The 24,632-nt window shown below is 32.2% G+C and overlaps 2 protein-coding genes across 2 annotated transcripts in view; one reads left to right on the plus strand and one right to left on the minus strand.

The window, feature by feature from the left end:
• LOC141295962 (serine/threonine-protein kinase PAK 6-like) overlaps positions 1-2,916 on the plus strand; it is a 20,591-nt gene extending 17,675 nt beyond the window's left edge. Inside the window, exons 6-8 of the mRNA XM_073827248.1 lie at positions 1-114; positions 201-335; positions 1,595-2,916. The exon at positions 1-114 is cut by the window's left edge and continues 1 nt beyond it. Of these exons, the coding sequence (XP_073683349.1) occupies positions 1-114; positions 201-335; positions 1,595-1,762 (417 nt within the window). The 3' untranslated portion in view covers positions 1,763-2,916. The remainder of the gene's footprint in view (positions 115-200; positions 336-1,594) is intronic.
• A 198-nt stretch (positions 2,917-3,114) lies between these two features.
• Positions 3,115-8,231, minus strand: LOC141295891 (uncharacterized). The gene has a single exon (XM_073827173.1). It carries the CDS (start codon positions 8,202-8,204, stop codon positions 6,810-6,812), a length of 1,395 nt encoding a protein of 464 aa, XP_073683274.1. The 5' UTR covers positions 8,205-8,231; the 3' UTR covers positions 3,115-6,809.
• Positions 8,232-24,632: the final 16,401 nt, after the last annotated feature.

The following is a 24,632-nucleotide window of genomic DNA, read 5'->3' on the forward strand; positions in this document are numbered from 1 at the left end:
GACTTTGGCTTCTGTGCTCAGATCAGTAAGGATATCCCTAAGAGGAAGTCTCTGGTGGGAACGCCGTACTGGATGGCTCCTGAGGTCATCTCTAAATCACCGTATGGAACGGAGGTACAGCTGAACACCACAAAACAAACCACAAGCAGACGCTGTTGTGACTGTCAGATTAAATGAGGATTGCTGTGTTGAATCTGCAGGTGGACGTTTGGTCTCTGGGCATCATGGTGGTGGAGATGGTGGACGGAGAGCCTCCGTATTTCAGCGAAACGCCTGTGGCTGCCATGAAGAGGCTGAGAGACGAGCCGGCGCCCACCGTACGCAACGTTCATCAGGTAGCAGAAAAACACACACATACAAAATTACAGACAGAAGTTCTTACAAACATACACACAAAACAGTGGAGTTCTATATCTATATGTAAATAATATATAAATCATAATAAATGAACGAAAACGTTATAGGAGACTAAGCCTAATGTCATAAATATACAAAATAAAAATAAATAAATAAATAAAATAAAACAAAAAATTAAATTAAATTAAAAATAAAAACACTGATAAATAATAACAAATAAAATTGTCAAAATAAAATAAAATGTATAAAATAATAATAAAATAAAAAATAAACTTATAATTTAATAATATTAATAAATTACAATATTAAATGAACCAAAACATTACTCTACAGCAGGCTAAACCTAATGTCATGAATACAAACAAAAGAAAAAAAAAAAAAAAAAAATTAATCAACAAATTTAATAGGTCATAATAAATCAAATCAAATAAAAAAAATTGTTAAGCAATTGAATGACATTAATAAATTAAAAACCTGCATCTCAAAAAAAAATTTTATTCAAAACAATCCTTTGTTTTTTCATATGTGGATTAAAAAATAGATTTTGACATTTTCTGCAAAACTCACCACTATAACGCTAAAGTGTTGTGGGCGGATAATAAAATAAAATAAAAAATAAAAAAATAAAATAAAATAAAATAAATGTAAAACTTTACAAATTTTACATTCGATCCTTTGTCTATTTTTTTATGTGGTTAAAAAAAATAGATTTTGACATTTTCTGAAGTGCAAAACCCACCACTATGATTCTAAAAAAAAAAAAAAAAGTAAAATAAAATTTTAAATTTAAATAAAAAAACCCTGGCATCTCAAATGTGTTTTTAAACTCAAAACGATTCTTTGTCTTTCACATATAGGTTAAAAAAAAAATAGATTTTGACATTTTCAGAAGTAAAATAAATAAAAATAAAATAAAAAAAATGCAAATAAAATAAAATTAAAATTAAATAAAAAATATAAATAAATAAAATTAAAAAAAAAAAAAATACCTGCATCTTAAATGTGTTTTTAAACTCAAAACAAATAAAATAAAATAAACACCAAATAAAAAAAATTAATTCATAATTTAAAGAAGTCGAAATGTGGACAAACTGATAAAAACATGTTTAAACTAGTGTCCATATCTGTTGAAAAAAAAAACATCCATGTCTTGGTTGTAACAAGGCAGTGATTTTGTTCATTTGCAGGCGATTGATGTGTTCTTTTGTTTCTCTGTGAACGTCCCATTGGTCTGCAGGTGTCCCCGGTGCTGAAGGACTTCCTGGACCGCATGCTGACGCGGGATCCGCTGGAGCGGGCCAGTGCCACCGACCTCCTGGAGCATCCCTTCCTCCTGCAGGCCAGCTCTCCGCAGTGCCTGGTGCCCCTGGTGGAGCAGTACCGCAAGCGCATGTCCCGCTGCTGAAGCCCTGCATCCACACTGGAGTGCAAACCAGCCAGGAGTGGCAAAGCGCTGGCTTTTCTGGGCTGTCAGAGTGAGAAGCACCTCGTGTTCCCCGGAGCAATCAGGACTGAGATGGCTGTTTCATGAGAAATGAACTCTAGAAAGCCATTTTCTTCTTCCTGAGGACGTCTTATTGGTGCTTAAGTTAGGGTTAGGAGAGAAGAAGTGCGTCTGACTGAGATGCCGCTGGGTTTTATGTTCAGCTCGAAGCACGTTATCGTGACTCACATCGAATCTGCGGCCGCAGGAACCTGGAACAAGCCTCATTCCTGAATTTCATCCATACTTGTGTTGGTTTTTCAGAATATTTTGGCTAATTTTATAATGGTTTCATATATGATCTCACTTTTGGTGTTTACAGCTCTTCTACAACTTTATTATCGTTAACAATTTACAATAAGATTCCATTAGTTAACATCAACTGACACTGAAAAATACTTCTAAAGCTTTTACTAATACATTATTAAAATAAAATAAAAAATTATAATAATAAATTAAACTGAATAAAATTGTAATTGTAATGGACCTGAACTAACACGAGCTAACTGTTAACAAATTATACTGTAATAATTGTTGGTAAATGCATTAAAATGTATTATGCATTGTAAGGCATTAACTTAATATTAATTGTCTACAAACTGGAATTATCATTTTCTGTTGATTATATTAATTACAAGTTGTGTGTATATTTGCTAAATTTCAACATTTTCAAATGTGGCTCACCAGTCAGATTAAATTAAATTAAATTAAATTAAATTAAATTAAATTAAATTAAATTAAATTAAATTAAATTAAATTAAATTAAATTAAAAATAACACAAAATAATAAAAAATGTCAACAGCTTCAAATGTGGCTCATCCAGTCAGATTTTATTAAATTAAAGTTAATGTAATATAATTTCATTTAAAAATTAAATAATACAAAATAATACAAAATTTCAACTGCTTCAAAAACCAGTCAGATTAAAAATAAATAAAATAAAATAAAATAAAGTAAAATAAAATAAAGTAATACAAAATAATAAAAAATTTCAACAGCTCCAAATGTGGCTCATCCAGTCAAATTAAATTAAATTAAATTAAATTAAATTAAATTAAATTAAATTAAATTAAATTAAATTAAATTAAATTAAATTAAATTAAATTAAATTAAAAAATAAAATAAAATAATAAAAAAATTCAACAGCTTCAAATATGGCAGATTAAATTAAATTAAAAAATAAAATAAAATAATACAAAATAATGCAAAATTTTAACAGCTTTCAATGTGGCTCATTTTGTTCGATTTTATTACATTAAATTAAATAAAAAAATAAAGTAATACAAAATTATAAAAACATTTCAGCAGCTTCTGAATGTGGCTAATCCAGGCAAATAAAATAAAATAAAATAAAATTAAATTACATTGAACTAATTTAATTTAATTGAATTTAATTTTAAAAAAAAAATAGAAAAATACAGTCAATAAAAATAAAATAAATCTGGTGTCCATATCTGTTGAAAAGCTTCCATGTTTTGGTCGTAACAAGGCAGTGATGTAGTTAACCAACATTAACTAATTGAAACTTATTGTAAAGCATTACATTAATATTTATTTATAATCTGCAATTATATAACACAGTTGTATGTATTACTGGATAAACTTCAACATGTTAAAATGTGGCTCATCTAATCAGATTTAAACTTTTTTGGGTTGAGTTTCCATGAAAAGATCAAAAAATGGTCAAAAAGTCAAAAGACAGAGACAGTACTTCAATAATCTACTTTTATTTACGATTTTGAAAAATCATTGATATTTAATTACTTGCACCATGTATTTGGTCATATTGCAAATCTCTTTATTTTCAACAACCAATGATGGTGTGGTACTTTCAGTTCTGTTTAACACATTTACCATTTTAAATGCCAATATTTTATCTAGAAAATCAGCCCAGAAAATGTGGAAGTCCGCAGATACGGTCTGGGCCGGCTGAAAGAGACAGGAGGCACATATTTGACCTGCGTTTTTACAGCTTGTGTAAGACTGGCTTGCATGGCTAAACAGTGGCTTGAATCTTAATCTGAGGAACGCAAGCGTTTCTTGAGAAAAGGCGGTGAAACGATGTCATTTGTTGTCAGCGCTGACAGGTGCGAAACGTTTTTATGAGCCATTGTAACCAGCTGTATATATTTTAATGACCTATTTATGATTATTTTTCAATGGGTCGACGAGCACCTGCTTTTGGAAAGGGTGCTGCGAATGGTTTGTAAACCGTGTAAATATTGCATCTGAGCTTGAGCGGCCATTCCTGATTTCTTAAACTGCTGATTTGGCGGTGGGCCGTCAGAAGAACAAATAATGTACATAATCAGAGTGGGAAACGACCCGTATTTGCATTCGTTTAATTATGAGAGAGGAAAGGGAAAGTCTGTTTGTTGGTGTGCGTGTGTGCGTTTACATTGTGATATTTCCGCATCCTACCTGTTGTACTGTGAAGTTTCCTTAATGATCATACTGACAGATTAAAAGTGAGCAGGAGAGAGATGTTGATTTGTGTTTGGGGCCGTTCACACAGGACACCTTTTGTCATCATATGCAAAGCATTTATTTGCTATTTTTTCAGTGTTACATGAGCAAAAATTCATCCAAAAATTTAGACATTTTTTCTCAGAAAAGTGCGAAATAAACAAACAAACTTGAATTGCGACATAAAACCTCAAAATTCAGATTTTTTTTTCAGAATTTCAGTTGTGCAAAAAAAATTCTGACTTATATCTGACAAAAAATCTGCCTTATTCTGTTTATATCTCACAGTTCTGACATTTATATGATAATTGTGAGAAACCAAGTCTGAATTGTAAAATTACCTTTTTAAATTTTTATTCTGAATTCAGAATTCAGAGAAAAGCAGAATTGCGACATATAAACTCAAAATTCTGACTTTTTCCCCCAGAATTCCAATTGTGCAATTACCTTTATTATTTTCATTCTGAATTTAGAATTCAGAGAAAAAGTCAGAATTGCAACATATAAACTAAAATTATAATTCTATTAATAAATCTGTTTATATCTCACAGTTCTGACTTTTATCTCATAATTGCGAGAAACAAAGTCCGATTACTTTTTTTTATACTGAAGTCAGAATTCTGAGAAAAAAAGTCAGAAATATGACTTTTTTCACAATTGTTTATATCTCACAATTCCGTATTATCTCATAATTGCGAGAAGTTCAATTTGTGCAAATACCTTTTTTATTTTTTATTCCGAATTCAGAGAAAAACAATCAGAATTGCAACATATAAACTCAAAATTCTGACTTTTTTCATCTCATAATTGCGAGAAACAAAGCCTGAATTGTAAAATGACATATCTTATTTTTTTCTGAATTCAGACTTAAGAGAAAAAAGTCAGAATTGTGACATGAACTCAAAATTCTGTTTATATCTCACAATTCTGACCTTTATCTCACAATTGCAAGAAACACAGTAAATTGTGACTTTTTTCCTCACAATTCTGTTTATATCTCACAATTGTCACTTTTTTCAAATAATTGTGAGAAAGAAAGTCTGAATTGTGAGATAAAAAGCCACAATTATCTTATTTATTTTCATACTTATATAATTTACAAAACAGTTAAACACTAAAAAATGGTGTAGAAACAAATTTAACTCATGTAAAATTCATGTGCATTTCACAAAAATTTGCGAAGAAAAGTCAAGTATTACATTGAATTAAATATGAAATTTTCGAGGATAAAAACTAAAATAGTATTTTTTTGCAAAACACTTCAATAATCTTAGCTTCTAAAGTCATATGATGCTTTTTTTATAAGGAACAGTCCCAAATTTAATGTCAAAAACAAACTTAAGTGAGGAAGTTTGAATATAGAAATGAGATTTGAGATCTGCAGAATTCAGAGAAAAAAGTCAGATATATAAACTTTACGTTTTTATATCTCACAATTCTGACTGTTTTTCTCATAATTGCAAGAAACAAAGTCTGATTTGTAAAATAACGTTTTTTATTTTTTATTCTTAACTTAGAACAGGCAGAATTGTGACATATAAATGCATAATTTTTAAGTATAAAAAACTAAAATAGTATTTCAGTATAAAACGTTGTTGATGTTGTTTTATGAGGAACAGTCCCAAATGTAATTTTGTCAAAACCAAACTTCAGTGTGCAAGTTTGAATATAGAGCTAAGATTTGAAGTCAGCAGTGGAAGGGAATTGAATAACGACAGGCCGTTCCTCACAAATCTGTCATATTAAGCTAAAAGTATTTCCGAACTCCTGCATTTGTTTCTATAAGTCGCACTCCATCTGTGTTTGAACGCAGGGACGCATCTGGTGTGAACGGCCCCTGGTTAGTTTGCACAGCTCTGTGTTTGTGTATATGACGCAGCCGAGGACACATGATTCATAATCAACCTTCTTTCACAACATGTGTCGTGTGCTTGTTTGGATGTCGGTTGTTGATGAAGAGAACTATACGTTTAAATTTTTTAAAGAATAAACCATGCATATAATAAAAAACACTGATATCAAGTTTTATTTCTCATATACACAGATGCTCCAAGCGTACACAAGTGCTTTATTCATATATGTCTCAGTTTATACGGTTGTTTTAATATATTTGTCTATCAAAGAATGCAGAATATAAACTATTTACATCAAAGATGTATAGATGCATAGATTTACAAAACTGTTTTTTAATGCATACAAATCACAAAACATTTTTGACTTTGCCTCACTTTTCTCAAAATATGCTTATAAAAATAGGCTATAACATGCATGCATGATAAGTACTTAATGCACAGACACTCTTTAGCAGTGCATAATTAAATTAGCTGAAGAATGTTAATGAATCTACAAAGGCAGTTCAAAAGACCTTGAGAGCAGCAGCAGCGGCAGCAGTTAAAAGTCTCAAGAGAGCTCGAGTTCTTACATTCATAAAGTACACGGCTATTTATAACGTCTTTCTAAATGCCCATGTGAGTGTTTTACTCTAAATACGCATTTTAAAGCTTATTTAAGAGCAGAATTGCTCTCAAACTCGCATCTCACCGCACTAATGCTGTCCACACTCGGCTGGCTGTTAACTCTCATGTGCGTGTGCGAGAACGGGAAGGTCTCAGATCGTGACATCTTCCCTTTACCGTGTCCAGCTTCGCTGGGACAGTCTCTGATGTGTCGCATGAACTCAGGAGCCGTGAATCTACGCAGGAGTCTGTTTCCCAATCCGGAGAGCCCTGAAGAGCGAGGTTTGATCCTTTCAGGTTCGAGTTCTTCTCGACTGAACAGAAGTTTGCTCTGTCTGGTTGTTTTAGGTACGCTGCTGCGCTTTTGCAAGTCTTTTCTACTCTCGAAAGTGTCAGCGACAGTGGTTTTTGCACTGTCGTGACTGTAGAACTTCGCCACAAGTGGTTTTTCATCTTGTAGCGACGCTCTTTTGAATTTGGGAGCAGATCTGTTGACTTCGTTCACTTCGCCCTGATAAGATTGTTTCCTTCCAGTTCTGAGGTCGAGATTAAACGACCGCGTTTTGCCCCAAAGCGGCGTATCGCTGTCTGTCTTCCGTTCGGCATTTATAGTGCTCCCGACATCTTTCAGCACTGAGTTTTGAATCTGTTTCGAAGCGAACAGCAGATCCGGTTCGTCTTCGGATTTGTTGAGGGTTTGGTTTGCGTCCGGACGTCTGAAGCGAATCCGCAGGCCGTTGCTGTCGCCGACGCGGAGCTGTCTCTGAAACAAGGCCGGAAGGATTTCCTCATGTTTGCTTTGGATTTGTTTGGAGAATCTCTCTAAGACCTGCTTCGGGAGGCGATTGGGCCACCGCAGGTCTTCGGCAGGTTCTCCGGTGCTGTTTGTCGGACTCACAGTCTTCTTTCCGCACCCGTTGAGGGTTTGTACACACTGGTTGTGGCCGAAGAAATCAGCAACTTGGATGGCCGAGTGGCCGGCGTGGTTAGTGTGATCCAATCGCAGACCAAGCTTCTTAAACGCCCGGACGAGGAACTCCAAGACTTGGCTGTGTCCTCCGCATGCGGCGTACATGAGGGCGCTGTTTCCCCAAGTGTCCGTGAGCTCTGGATCAGCGTTGAACTGCACTAGGAGCTTCACCGAATCTAAGTATCCATGTTCACATGCGAGACTCAAGGCCGTGCGTCCGTGATCGTCCCGGGCGTTCACATCGGCGCCTTTTTCCAGCAGAAGCTGGGTGAATTTGGATCTGGTTGCCTGCTCCTGAAGGCACACGGCGTGCATCAGAAGCGTACGGCCGTTTTCGGCTTTCCCGTTGATGATACGGCCATCCAACGCATCCAGGACGAAGCGTGCCAAGTGGACTTTCCCGCTCTGCATGGCTTCCAGGAAAGTTTTGGTGCCAGATCCCTGACACAAGTCCTTTGGCCTCAGCATCATGATCTGGAGTTAGTTTGTGGTGGTTATTGTCAGGCAGCTCAGAGTTTCTGAGTCTGGTTTGAGAAACTGTCTGTGTTTTTATACCTCAGCGCTCCGCACGCCCTCCCCGTGTTGCTACGGAAACAGCCATCCGAGAGCGGCGATGCTGCTATGGGTCCATTCACAATCACCTCCTCTTTTCTCAGCCGGGAAGGGAGAGAGAGATGCACTAATTCGGTGACAAGAATTACTCAGTGGTAAAAACACGGGTTTGTTTTATTCTCCTGTCAGGTTGGATATAAAAGGATCCGTTGCCTGAGCAACACCGTTGATGGCCTTCTCTTTTTGGTGTATATAAAAAAAAAATATATGTTTGAAACACAGAGTGCTTTGTAAGGTTTCTAAAGGTCAAGTCGGTGTATTATAAATGTTTAAATCCCTGAGTCATGGTTGATGAACCTGCGGAGGTGGTTGGTTAGTATGCAGATTAACACACATTGTGACTCAGTCCGGCTGACTGTCTGAGCTGACGAAACAAATGTTCACATCAACATCTGCGCCAAAACTCATTTACAAAGAGATGCGATATTTGTTTTCACAACACTTTTAATTGACTTTAATTATTGCTCGGTTGAAGTGTTAATTATTTCAGAAACTATTTGTGTTTTTTGGCAAGTCAGGCTTCACTGTAACTACTGCTCACATTGGTTTAGTGATCGTATCATGCATCATGCATTCTCATATACTCTATCTCATTCCCCATACATTGTATCTCATACATCATATCTCACGTCATATATCATCGTATATTTAACATATCATCACATAATTTCTCATATCTCGTACATCGTATATATAATTTTTCATACATTGGATCTCATACATCATATATCACATCTAATTTCTCATATCATGTATATCAAATGTCTAATTTCTCTTGCACTATATCTCATACCTCATATCTCACATCATATATCTCATATAATACATCATATCTCACACATAAAATATCTAATGTTATCTCATACGTCCTATCTCACATCTCATTTCTGTGTACGAACTCATACGAATTAGGAAACTCATCATATGAATTTGTACGAATTAGCGACCTTGTAAAATATGTACAAATTGGATTAGATCGGATTAAAATATATATTTTAATAATATCTAATTTTCATGCATTATATCTCATACATCATATCTTATACATCAAATATCTAATTTTTCATGCATTATATCATACATCATATCTCATACATCAAATATCTCATTTTCATGCATTATATCTCATACATCATATCTCACACATCAAATATCTAATTTTTCATGCATTATCTCATTCATATCTCATACATCAAATATCAAATTTTCATGCATTATATCTCATACATATCTCATTTGTCATGCATTATATCTCATAGATCAAATATCTATTTTTCCATGCATTATATCTCATACATCAAATAACTCATTTTTCATGCATCATATCTCATACATATCTCATTTGTCATGCATTATCTCATACATATCTTGTACAACAAAGATCTCATTTTCACACATTATCTCATTCATATCTCATACATCAAATATCTATTTTTTAATCAGTATATCTCATTTGTCATGCATTATATCTCATAGATCAAATATCTATTTTTCCATGCATTATATCTCATACATCAAATAACTCATTTTTAATGCATTATATCTCATACATCGAATATTACATTTTTCATGCATTATCTCATACATATCTTGTACAACAAAGATCTCATTTTCACACATTATCTCATTCATATCTCATACATCAAATATCTATTTTTTAATCATTATATCTCATTTGTCATGCATTATATCTCATACATCAAATATCACATTTTTCGTGCATAATATCTCATACATCATATCTCATTTGTCATGCATTATATCTCATACATCAAATATCTATTTTTTCATGCATTATATCTCATACATCAAATAACTCACTTTTCATGCATTATATCTCAAACATCAAATATCTAATTCTTATGCATTATATCATATATCAGATATGTAATTTTTCATATATTATATCTCATACATCAAATATCTCATTTTCATGCATTATATCTCATACATCATATCTTACACATCAAATATCTAATTTGTCATGCATTTTATCTAATAGATCAAATATCTATTTTCCCATGCATTATATCTCATACATCAAATATCTCTTTTTTATGCATTATATCTCACATCAAATATAATTTTTATGCATTATATCTCATACATCAAATATCTCATTTTAATGCATTATATCTCATACATCATATCTCATTTATCATGCATTATATCTCATACATCAAATATCTAATTTTCATCCATTATATCTCATACATCATATCTCATTTGTCATGCATTATATCTCATAGATCAAATATCTAATTTTCATCCATTATATCTCATACATCATATCTCATTTATCATGCATTATATCTCATACATCAAATATCTAATTTTCATCCATTATATCTCATACATCATATCTCATTTATCATGCATTATATCTCATACATCAAATATCTAATTTTCATCCATTATATCTCATACATCATATCTCATTTGTCATGCATTATATCTCATAGATCAAATATCTATTTTTCCATGCATTATATCTCATACATCAAATAACTCATTTTTCATGCATTATATCTCATACATCAAACATTTTTCATGCATTATCTCATACATATCTTGTACAACAAAGATCTCATTTTCACACATTATCTCATTCATATCTCATACATCAAATATCTATTTTTTAATCATTATATCTCATTTGTCATGCATTATATCTCATACATCAAATATCTATTTTTTCATGCATTATATCTCATACATCAAATAACTCACTTTTCATGCATTATATCTCAAACATCAAATATCTAATTCTTATGCATTATATCATATATCAGATATGTCATTTTTCATATATTATATCTCATACATCAAATATCTCATTTTCATGCATTATATCTCATACATCATATCTTACACATCAAATATCTAATTTGTCATGCATTTTATCTAATAGATCAAATATCTATTTTTCCATGCATTATATCTCATAAATCAAATATCTCTTTTTTATGCATTATATCTCACATCAAATATAATTTTTTATGCATTATATCTCATACATCAAATATCTCATTTTAATGCATTATATCTCATACATCAAATATCTAATTCTTATGCATTATCTCATACTTCAAATATCACATTTTTCATGCATTATCTCATACATCATATCTCAGTCTTTATATATCATAGCTCACATCTCATATCATACATACATTATAGCTCATATATCAAATATCACTTCTCATATATCATATTACATATCATATATCATACAGGACATCATATATCATGGGTTTTGATTTGGGCCAGCAACCATAAACAAACCTCTAGTATTGTGGAGGTGAGTTTTGAACAGGTAATTTTCTAGTGTTTTTACTCATCATGAATGTCCTTAACAATTAACATATTGTTTAAAAGGCATTTCTCTGGCTTAGACAATAGATTATGGTGTTAGAAATGCAAAGGTCATGGGTTTGAAATGTAGACCTTAAATGCACTCTAACTTGCTCTGGATACAATCATCTGCCAAAATAACCATAAATATGATCCAATCCAGAGACCCCCTGAATATCCACCCGAGCAAAAGTCACTAGTGCATTACTTGTGTCTCAGGTCACTTTGATCACTCCAAACCAGACAAAGTCTCTCGCTGCGGGTTATTGCATTTCCCATAAACCAGGACGACCTGTTGCTTAGATGTGAGTGATTTTATCTACATAATGACACACGTGGCGCGGATGGGCGCAGCTTCACCCAGACACTGCTGGGTAATTCAATTTATGATCAAAATAATCTCCACTCGAAAATCTCTCATGAAAAGAAACCTGCGAGCTCTCGACATGTGCCGCTCTTTGAGATGAAGGCGACAGCTATAAATACATGAGAAACTCAGAGATTCAAGAGGATGCGGATCAGTTGGTTTCGGAGAATGGATTTGCCATTAAGAGAGACGAAATAAAGCAGGTCAACAAATCCAGTCATGAGACTATCAGTGATGAGGAATAATCTTTATATTCCCAGTACGTTGTTGGAAGAAGAAAAACCTTAAAAGTTGAGTCAAATTATGACTTCAGAAACTTGACAATTTTGGACAAATCTAAAACCATGTTTCCAGTTGGTATTTATAAATATATATATATATATATTCAGACATTTATTTTAATATTCTCAGATTTCTCAAACCGTGTTTCCAATTCTGGTAATGTATTTATGTTTATATGTATTTTTTTTTTCGAATTGTATTTAGGTTAAAGACAAAAAAGGGTTTAAGCATAAAATCAATAAGCGTAATACTGCTTTAAATTGTTGTTTTTTACATAAATGATAATGTAACATTATTTCAACCAAATTTTGACATTTTATTTTCCAAAAACTTATTAAAACCATAAAAGTGGACACTTTACTTACATTTAATGTGCTTTCTATGGACACAAAATTTTTTGACGTGGACGTCTTAACATCTTTGATCCATTTATTTAGAAATTTGTTTGGAAATTTATTTAGACATTTTAGGCCAAATCTAAAACCATGTTTCCACTTCTTATTTTTATTTATTTAGAAATGTTTTAGAAAACCTATTTAGATTATTTTTAAGTGTCAGTCCATTATCTTGGAAAGTGCCATATGCTACCATTTAAATCATCCAGTTTAGATTAATTCAATGTACTGTAAACTTTGTCATTATCAGAATCCAAAATTTCACAGACAAATGTTTAAAATGCCCATCACAGCACAGATCTTTAAATAGTAACAGCCTCTCCTTAAGTCTGGCGCAGTCGGTCATAGATTATCTCCTGTCGTCCAAACCGACTGAACCAACACAATAACTCACTTGAAGCCGGGCGGCTGCCTGCGAAGATTCAAAGGGCTTTTTTTGGACGAGTAAAAGGCTGAAATAGAGAGTGAGAGCTGTGAGCACTTCACCCGATACAGTCCTATAATCACACCTTCACTTCTGCTTTCAGATTCTCTTTAGCTCTTGTTTGACATGTATTTGTCTGCAGTGTTGTTCAATGCATCACAAAATTAGCTTGGCGTATTTTTAAACCACGCGGCTTAGTAATTACAGGAGCAATTACTGCACTAAATTAACCTCAGTTAATAGAAGCAACATATATTTTTGGATGCATTAATCCTGATACTATTTATGATGCATTGTGTGCAAAAAAAAAAAAAAATGGGTATGTTGGGTATGTTATTGTAAACATGGATTTAAAAAATACTGAAAAAACATATGCATCCAAAATCATGTTAATAAAGTTTATGCATCCGAAAACATGTTGATAAAAAAACATGCATCCAAAAACGTATGCCAATAAAGCATATGCATTCAAAAACACATGGAGAAAAAAATATGCATCCAAAATCATGTAGAAAAAACATCAATAAAACATATGCGTCTAAAAACATGTCAAAAACATTCATCCAAAATGTTGAAAAACGTGTCAATAAAGCATACATCCAAAAAAGTCTGCCAAAAAAACCCACATACATCCAAAAACGTAGAAAAAAAAACATGCAACCAAAACCATGCCAATAAAACATGTGCATCTCAACAAACACATGCATCCAAAATCATGAAAATGTCTGCCGAAAAATGTCTGCCGAAAAAAAAATGCACCAAAAACATGTTAATAAAGCATATGCATCTAAAAGCGTGTCTAAAAAACATTTTTATCCAAAAACATGTAAAAACAAATGCATCTAAGAACATGTTAATAAAGCATATGCATCTAAAAACGTATCTCAAAAAACAAATGCATCCAAAAACATGTAGAAAAAAAACATGCAACCAAAACCATGCCAATAAAACATGTGCATCTCAACAAACACATGCATCCAAAATCATGTAAAAAACATGCATCTAAAAACGTCAATAAAGTATGCAACTAAAAACGTGTCTCAAAAACATATGCATCTAAAAACATGTAAAAAACATGCATCCAAAAACATAAAATAAAGCATAAATCCAAAAAAAGCATATATCCAAAAATGTCTGCCGAAAAAAACATACGCACCCAAAAACATGTTAACAAAGCATATGCATCTAAAAGTGTGTCTAAAAAAACATTTTAATCCAAAAACATGTAAAAAAAAACAAAAACATGGATCTAACAATATGTTAATAAAGCATATGCATCTAAAACGTATCTCAAAAAACATATGCATCCAAAAACGAAAAAAAAAAAAAAAAAATGCATCCAAAAAAAGTCAATAAAGCAAACTTCTGAAAATATCTGCCGAAAAAAACATATGCACCAAAAACATGTTAATAAAGCATATGCATCTAAAAGCGTGTCTAAAAAAACATTTTTATCCAAAAACATGTAAAAACAAATGCATCTAAGAACATGTTAATAAAGCATATGCATCTAAAAACGTATCTCAAAAAACAAATGCATCCAAAAACATGTAGAAAAAACATGCACCCAAAAACATGCTAATAAAGCATATGGTGAATAGCATATTTGAACACTAGATCAAGAGAATCAACTGACTTTAAACTCTTTAAATTTTGATGACTTTGGTACGTTTATGTAAACATGGATTAAAAAAACATGTTAATAAAGCATATGCATCTAAAAGCATGTCTAAAAAAACATTTTCATCCAAAAACATGTAAAAAAAAACCATGCATCTAAAAACATGTTAATAAAGCATATGCATCTAAAACTGTATCTCAAAAAACATATGCATTCAAAACATGTAGAACTCTTTAACTCTTTCATAGCATGATTTTAACAAAAGCAGTATTGATTGACTGGCAGAATTCTTTTGGAAAACTTTAGTGTTGTTGCATATTGATGCATAATTCAAGTTCAGCAGTGATAAACTCTCTCTCTCTCATTGTCTCGTTTGAGCACAGATGTAAATGTGTGTGACTCAGCTGTCATTGATTTCTCCTTCAGCGGCGTTCAGAGTGCGTTTGGACCGTATGGATGGACGGAAGCATGTGTGGATCCTGCTGGGATTTTCTCACTTACGGCTAAAGCACAGCTTGGACCTGCTTCATTCTCACAGTGTTTTATATTAAAAGATAAACGTGTAATTAAAAATCAGCAAGTGTTCAGATCGCAGCATCGGGATCTTATGAATATGATCCTTGCATTCAAACTGTGAACATAAATTTGTACATCATTTAGACCTTTTTTTGTTCATCTGTAGTATTTTGCTACAGAAAACAGTATTATGTCTAAACAAATTTCTGGATAAACAATGTGTATTTTTCTACATTTCTACATAAGCGAGCATAAACTCAGAATGGGAAGCATGGTTTTAGAGTTTGGCCTAAATGAAGCCGTCAACTCAGTAAACGTCCATACTTAATCGACTCAGTAAAACCTCCATTGAAGAATTCTTGAGTTTGTTCCTTAATTCCTGGTGAAGGGAGACCATGTAAATCAGGGTTTAAAAATAAATGTCTTATTATGCAAACATCTTAAGCGGGTGGGTGCGCGGCGGTGGGCTGATGGGGTGCCGCTGCTTTGGCATAATTGGGCAGATGGATGCAGAAACGAGAAATGACCACATAAATACCCCGTGTCTCATTCCCCACGCGGATCGGACCTGAAGCTCAACGCTCGGAATAGCCAATTAGAAATTAAGGTTGATTTTGAGTTAATGCCTGATCGTCAGTCAGGATTGACTGTGAACGCCACAAATGGAGGTTTCTGCTCAGCGAGACCGATGACTGATTCTAAGAGAAGATGTTTATAGAAACATAAATGTGAACCGAACTGACACTATGGAAGCGAGTTCAGAACACCTCGCTGGAATAACCTGGGCTTTTAATTTTGATGACTTGGATATGTTAATGTAAACATGGATTTCATATTTAAACTTTAAAAAGTCCAACAGACAGAAAGTATCTGAAAAACTCAAGCCCAATTTGCACACACTGCATCCTAAAGTTTCAGGATTAGTGTATCTAAAAACATACTGAAAAACCATATGCATCCAAAATCATGTTAATAAATGTTTTGCATGTCAATAAAGCATATGCATCTAAAAAAAAGTGTCTCAAAAACATATGCATCCAAAATCATATAAAAAAAAAACCATGCATCTAAAAACATGTCAATAAAGCACATGCAACTAAAAACGTCTCTCAAAAAACATATCCATCCAAAAACAGGCATCCAAAAACATATCAATAAACATGTGCATCTAAAATCATGTAGAAAAAACATGCATCCAAAAACATGTCAATAAAGCATGTGCATCTAAAAACGTGTCTCAAAAAAAACATGCATCTAGAAACATGTATCTAAAAATGTATCTAAAAAAAAAAAATACATCCAAAAACATGTAGAAAATGCTTTCAAAAACATATCAATAAAGCATATATCCAAAAATGTTTGCCGAAAAAAACATATGCAATCAAAACCGTAGAAAAAACATGCATTCAAAAACATATCAATAAAGCATATCTTAAAATGTCTGCTGAAAAAAACATATGCACCCAAAAACATGTAAATAAAGCATATGCATCTAAAAACATTTTTAAAAACATGTATCCAAAATGTCAGTAAAACATACATCCATAAATGTCTGCAGAAAAAAATATATGCATCCAAAAACATGTCAATAAACCATGTGTCTCAAAAAACAAGCATCCAAAAACACGTAGAAAAACATGCATCCAAAAACGTGTCAATAAAGCATACATTCAAAAATGTGAAGAAAAAATCTGTACAGTCAACATTCACCATTGCAGTTAACAGCTTCCGCCGTGATTCATTAACTGACGCCCTCAACTCTGAACTCAAAGAAAATCTTGAGTTCCCCCACTGATAATTACAACATTCACATGCACTCATCTCATACAATCGCTGCGACATGACTGAAGGCAACACAATCGGCATAAAATACAGGCCTTTGACGAGAGCCATTCTGCTGCTGCTGCATTACAGCAATTTCCTCATGTTGCATCTGTCATTTAGTCTTTCTGAAGAGACAGAAAATACAGAGACAGAGAGAATCTTTATGCATGTACAGAACAATTGAAAACACTAAATCAGGACGGTTTATATAATTCACAGTTTCTGTTCTATTATCGGGCAGATCTTTGAAGCGATTCTTTTATAACGGGTTTGAATGTGTGTGTTTAAGCAGCTGACAGACTCGATCACATTCACACTCTCTAGCGTCCTTTGGTTCGATTCAAGGACACACAACAGCTTGACTTGAGCGGACGCTTCACACTTTGTCATGTGGAATGAGAGCGGGCAGCTGGGTCATTGTCACAGTTTTTCGCCTGTGTGTCCTCGCAGAAGCCATGAAAGTCATGAGAGGGCAGGTCAGACAGACAAGGACAACTGCATTTACTCAAAATGATCCAGTCAGTTCACTAGCTTCCACCTGGTTTGATGGAACAAACACTTTCTAGGAAGAACTAAATGCTAGAACTTTATTTCTGAAATACTTGTACTGGTAATAGGCTGAAATTCTGATCTTAAAGTCTGCAAAGTCTTCCAATTTCTTTTGTTTTTCTCTGCAATCATTTGATGGCAGACACTATTGTGCACTGTGCATTTGAAATAATCCGTATTGTATAAAGCACTATAGAAACATAAAAACATACACATCCAAAGACATGCTAACACAGCATATGCATCTGAAAACATGCAGAAAAAACATGCATCTAAAAACATGTCAATAAAGCATATGCATCTAAAAACGTGTCTCAAAAACATTTGCATCCAAAGACATGTAGAAAAAACTGGTAATAGGCAGAAATTCTGATCTTAAAGTCTGCAAAGTCTTCCAATTTCTTTTGTTTTTCTCTGCAACCATTTGATGTTGGGCACTACTGTGGACTGTGCATTTGAAATAATCTGTATTGTATAAAGCACTATAAAAACAAAGCTGATAACAAAAAGTTGAGGGAAATGCAGCAGTAAAGCACCAGCTACTCAGTCCACCAGCATTCATGCAGCATTTCCACACCCCAAATGGTCCACATGTGTTTTTAAAGCTCTTCAGATTGATGCAGCTGCCAGTCATTTAGAGTAATAATAAGAACATCTTTGTCATTGATCAACGAGGCTCAGTGATTGGTTTACTCATTACACACAGGCCACGCCCTACTGGACACACCCACTGCTCTCTACAGCATAGGAAACAGTTCAAACTTGCATACTACTAACATGTTTATTTTTCCATTATTTTAACTCATTACACTTACTCAAGCCCAATTTGCAAAAGTTTCACAAAAGGTTATTTGTGGCAAAGAAGGTTTTTCAGATTATAAAAAGGTAAGAAAGAGATGGTTATTTAAAGGATCTTTGATTGAATTGTTCAATGGTCTCAAAAACACATGCAAAAAAATGCTTCCAAAAACATGTCAGTAAATAATGTGCTTTGAAAAATGTGTCTCAAAAACATATGCATCCAAAAACATGTAGAAAAAACATGCATCCAAAAATTTCAGCTAAAAGCCTTATTTGCATCCAGAAACATGTCAATAAACCATATGCATCCAAAATGTGTAGAAAAACACGCATCCGAAAACATGTCAATAAAACATGCATTCAAAAATGTCTGATTAAAAAATTGTTTGCATCCAAAAACATGTCAATAAAACATGTGCAACTAAAATGTCTCCGAAAGACATATGCATCCAAAAACATTTAGAAAAAACATGCATCCAAAAACATGTCAGTAAAGCATACATCCAAAAATGTCTACTGAAAAAATATTTGCACCCAAAAACATGTCAACAAACCATGTGCAACTAAAAATGTCTCAAAAGACATGTGCATCCAAATAAAATGAAGAAAAAATATGCATCCAAAAATGTCTGCTTAAAAAATTATTTGCATCCAAAATCATGTCAATAAAACATGTGCAACTAAAAATGTGTCTCAAAAAAAACATGCATCCAAAAAAATGAAGAAAAAATATGCATCCAAAAATGTCTGCTAAAAAATATTTGCATCCAAAAACGTCAATAAACCATGTGCAACTAAAAATGTGTCTCAAAAAACATATGCATCCAAAAATGTGTTGATTTGTCGAAAAAACATACATCTAAAAAAATAAATAAAGCATGCATCTAAAAACGTGTTTCAAAAAACATATGCATCCAAAATAATTTTGGATACTCTAACAATTGTAAATCAGTTAGCTATAATTTAATTTGATTCTATTTTAAAATTGAAGACAGCAACTGAACTTAAAATAACTGGACATTTATAGTAGTGTATATACAGTTCAAATTGACATTAAAGTTGAAATAGCTGGAACTTTTATAGTTTTTGCAATATTTATCATTGCATCGTGCCAATTGATTTTAGGTTGTATACCGTTTGTGCAGTGTGAGTATCTAAAAAAATAACTAAAGACATGAAATAAAACATGCGTCGCTATGAATAACCTATTCATGATCACTCAACGCTTTGAAAAGGCAAAAGTGCATCATAAAAGCACTCAAAGCAATCTGTAAGCAGCCGTTGAACTACAATAACAATGTGAGCTTGAGTCCATCAGTGATGTGACTATTATCCCAGCAGGACGACAATCACAATGAGACGCTGCCAACTTCAGGGAAGTGCCAATGCTGGAGACAGAAAAGACCAAAGACCTTCTTTTCCCCTATGAACCTTCAATTACCAACTCCCACCACCGGGCCGACTGTCATCCCTAATATCTGCTTGCCCTCGTCTGAGGTTTACTGTCCGGTGGAGCTTCTCAGCTGCTTGTCTTATTATGTAATGCTGGGAGATCTCCCGCTCACAGCTGCTGTGTGTCTCAGCGGACAAAGTCCTCATTAAAGTCTGCTAGGTCACGCAAATACAGCTCCTAAACACTTTAGTGAGGAAAGACCCACATTTACAAAACACTTTGTCGAGATTATGTTGCAAAATGCCCCTAAATCTGATAAAAATGCATTTATGAGTAATATATTTCGCAATAGAGGTCTAAAGGTTTGCAGAGATGAAGATATTTGAGCACCATTTAAATATCACTAGTTTTCTGTTAGCAGTTTGATCTCTATTAACAAACGTCCTGTAAACTCTAAATCAAAGGAGCATCAGAAGTGGCACCTGTGGCCTCGACCCTCAGATCCAAACACCGTCTCATTGAAATTCTGCAGTTAGATGAGCAAAAACCTTCTTTCAATTTGCTGAGCACCAGATCTAGGTCGTTTTCGTCCCTCTCGCCTCTGACAGCTCAATAAATCGGACGTTTGGTCGGCAGATGTATGTCTCTCACGTCTGCATCGCTCTGTTTTTTCAGCTAATGGCCTTGCTGGATCTTTGTCTTTTATTAGTGCAGTAACAGCAGACGCCTCGGGCCTGAAAAGAACAGAAAAGATAAGAAGCAGACAAATCTGGCACGGTTTCCACAATTGATAACAATCAGAAATGTTTCTTGAGCAGCAAATCCGCATGTTAGAATGATTTCTGAAGGATCATGTGACACCAAAGATTGGAGTAATGATGCTGAAGCTTTTGCGGGAGTAAATTATATTTGAACAGATTTTAAATTCCAATAAAATTTCACAATTTTACTGTTGTTACTGTAGTTCACTTTACATGTTATGATTTGGAGTTTTAATTGTGCAATTCTGGCTTTTATTTTTAACATTATAATTTTTCATAATATCACATTTTTATTTCATTACTTAGTATGTCATATGCAAAAAAAAAAAATCGAAGTTTACTAAATAATTTACTATTACTAATTAACATAATTTTTTAATACATTTTTGTTTCATAATTATGAATCATGTCATAATTGTAACATCGATATCTTAATTTCAATTTATGACTTAGTATGTCATCATTTAAAACATTTTATTTCAGAATTATGGCTTATGTATGTCATCATTTTATTTGTTTCTCATAACTATGGCTTACTATGTTAGTTATGACTTTATCATAATTATGACTTAATATGTAATCATTTACATTTTTATCTCATAATTATGGCTTACAATGTCAATAATATGACTTATAATTATGACTTTATGGCCTGGTTTCACAGACAGGGCTTAGACTAAGCCAGGATTAGCCCATAGTTCAATTAGGACGTTTAAGTAATATTTATAAACATGCTTAGAAAAAAACATTATTTTGATATTTTATTTCATAATTATAACTTAGCATGTCACCATTTAGACTTTTTATGCCATTTATGATGTAGTATGTCATAAATATAAGATTTCGTGTCATCATTTTGACATTTTATCTCATAATTATGACTTTTTATGTCATACTTTCAATTATTATTCAATTATATGTCAATTATTTCAGTTATGATTTACTATGTCATGATTTTGACTTCTCATAATTATGACTATTTATGTCACAACTATAATGTTTTATAAAGTTTTTGTCCATTATGTCATAGTATGTCATAAAAATAACAATTTGTCATCATTTTGACATTTTATCTCATAATTATGTCTTAGAATGTCAGTTTTAACTTACTGGTGAGCATCTTGAGACAAAACAAAGGCGCTGATATAATTTAAGATTCGTCAGTGCAAATTTCTTTCATTTGAAACAGCTCAGACTTACATTTTAGTCTTAGACTAGGCTTAAGCCTTGTCTGTGAAACCGGGGGAATATGTAATAATTTAAATTTGTATATCATAATTATTGCTTTCTATGTCAATTATGATTGTATCTTATAACTATGGCTTAATGTATAATAATTTACATTTTTATCTTATAATTATGGCTTAGGTCAATTATGACTTTACCTCATGATTCTGACTTAATATGTAATACTTTCAAATTGTAGCTCATAATTATAACTTAATATGTAATCATTTTTATCTCACAATTTTATCTTTTACTGTCAATTATTCTATTTTTATCTTATTATTATTGCTTACTATGTCAATTATGACTTTATCTCCTAATTATGACTTAATATGTAATAATTAATTTTTTAATCTCATAATTATTGCTTACTATGCCAATTATGACTTTATCTCCTAATTATGACTTAATATGTAATAATTAATTTTTTAATCTCATAATTATTGCTTACTATGTCAATTATGACTTTATATCCTAATTATGACTTAATATGTAATAATTAATTTTTTAATCTCATAATTATTGCTTACTATGTCAATTATGACTTTATCTCCTAATTATGACTTAATATGCAATAATTTAAGTTATCTTATAATTATTGCTTACTATGTCAATTATGACTTTATCTCCTAATTATGACTTAATATGCAATAATTAATTTTTTAATCTCATAATTATTGCTTACTATGCCAATTATGACTTTATCTCCTAATTATGACTTAATATGTAATAATTAATTTTTTAATCTCATAATTATTGCTTACTATGCCAATTATGACTTTATCTCCTAATTATGACTTAATATGTAATAATTAATTTTTTAATCTCATAATTATTGCTTACTATGTCAATTATGACTTTATATCCTAATTATGACTTAATATGTAATAATTAATTTTTTAATCTCATAATTATTGCTTACTATGTCAATTATGACTTTATCTCCTAATTATGACTTAATATGTAATAATTAATTTTTTAATCTCATAATTATTGCTTACTATGTCAATTATGACTTTATCTCCTAATTATGACTTAATATGCAATAATTTAAGTTATCCCATAATTATTGCTTATTATGTCTATTATGACTTTATCTCCTAATTATGACTTAATATGCAATAATTTAAGTTATCTTATAATTATTGCTTACTATGTCAATTATGACTTTATCTCCTAATTATGACTTAATATGTAATAATAAATTTTTTATTCTCATAATTATTGCTTACTATGTCTATTATGACTTGATCTCATAATTATGACTTAACATGCAATAATTTTACATTTTTTATCTCATAATTACTGCAATGTCAGCTATGCTTTTATCTCATAATTATGACTTAACATGCAATAATTTTACATTTTTTTATCTCATAATTACGGCAATGTCAGCTATGCTTTTATCTCATAATTATGACTTAATATGTAATCATTTCAATAATTTATGACTTAGTATGTATGTGAACAGTATTTAAGTGCACTGCACAGTGTGCAATAAGAAGTATGTTAGTATTCTATTCTATGTTTGAAACATAGTCATAATAATTCATGCCAGAAAACAGTTTGGTTAATTAGCAAAGAAATCTACAAGTCCTAAAAGCTCATGAGTCATGTCTAACTAAATTAAATGAAAGCTAAAGAAAAGAATAATTTATAAAATCAATGTTATTCCAGATTATCAAACAAAACATGAGATGAAATAATGGAAGAACCCTTTCCTTTCTAATCCATTGTACTGTTTTAAAAGCTCCGCTAAACGAGTCACGTGCATTTTCACCACTGACATTTCCATGCAACACACTTCCAGGCCTCACGTTTCTCACTCGGCTCCACCTGCGTTTGAACTCATGTAGCACTCGCTGTTTATAGATGCAAAAATGAACTATAATTGGCCATAAAGCAACAGAGCGCCGTTACGGCTCAGCGCCTTGTTTTGTTCTGTGAAGCCATTGGGGACGATAAATTGTTTTTAAGGAAAAAGCCGCCGGGGTGATGCAACTGGAAATGAACACTTAAGGGATGAGGGCTCCCGCGCCGAGCCCAAGATCAACAGGTGCGTCCGAAAGAACAAAGTAATAAAGCGATCTTATTTGGCTATTAAAAACAGTTGGAATTCTGGGTAGAGCAAACAAGAGCAGGGATGCAGTGTATATTTTTATAGAGTTATAGAGGTTTGAGATCTGTTGTTTTAAAGTTGGCCATCTGGGTTTTGAGTGTTGTTCAGCATATTGCAAGCACATTTTTCTGCCACATTAAAAAATTATGCTTTAGTAAAAAAAAAATTACATATTAAGTCATAATTATGGAATTAAAAGTTAAATCTAAAAATTTGATTTAATGTCATAATTTTGATATTTAATCTTATAATTATGGCTTAGCATGTCATAATTGTGCCTTTTTATCATCATCATAATTTAGACTTTTTTGTCAATTGTCATAGTATGTCTTAAAAATAATATTTTTTATTATTTTATCTCATAACTACTTAGACTTAGAATGCCGGTTTTAACTTTTTATTTTATTATTATGACTTAGTATGGCATAATTATAACTTTCTGTCATAATTAGGACTTAGTAAGTCATATATATATAATAATTTATATCATAATTACAACATTTACTTATCTCATAAATATCACACTGTAATATTTTATCATAATTTTTTAAAGCTTTAAAGCTTTTTTTTAAGCTTTTTTTTTTTAACTCAGTTTGTCATAATTTTACCTAATATGTCATAATTATAGCATTAGCATGTCACAATTTTGAAGTA

Source organism: Garra rufa, chromosome 21, assembly GCF_049309525.1.
Source record: "Garra rufa chromosome 21, GarRuf1.0, whole genome shotgun sequence".
NCBI lineage: Eukaryota > Metazoa > Chordata > Actinopteri > Cypriniformes > Cyprinidae > Garra > Garra rufa.

Excerpts from the sequence above, each read along its gene's own strand:
- LOC141295891 (XM_073827173.1), bottom strand. The coding sequence starts at position 8,204 with ATGATGCTGAGGCCAAAGGACTTGTGTCAGGGATCTGGCACCAAAACT.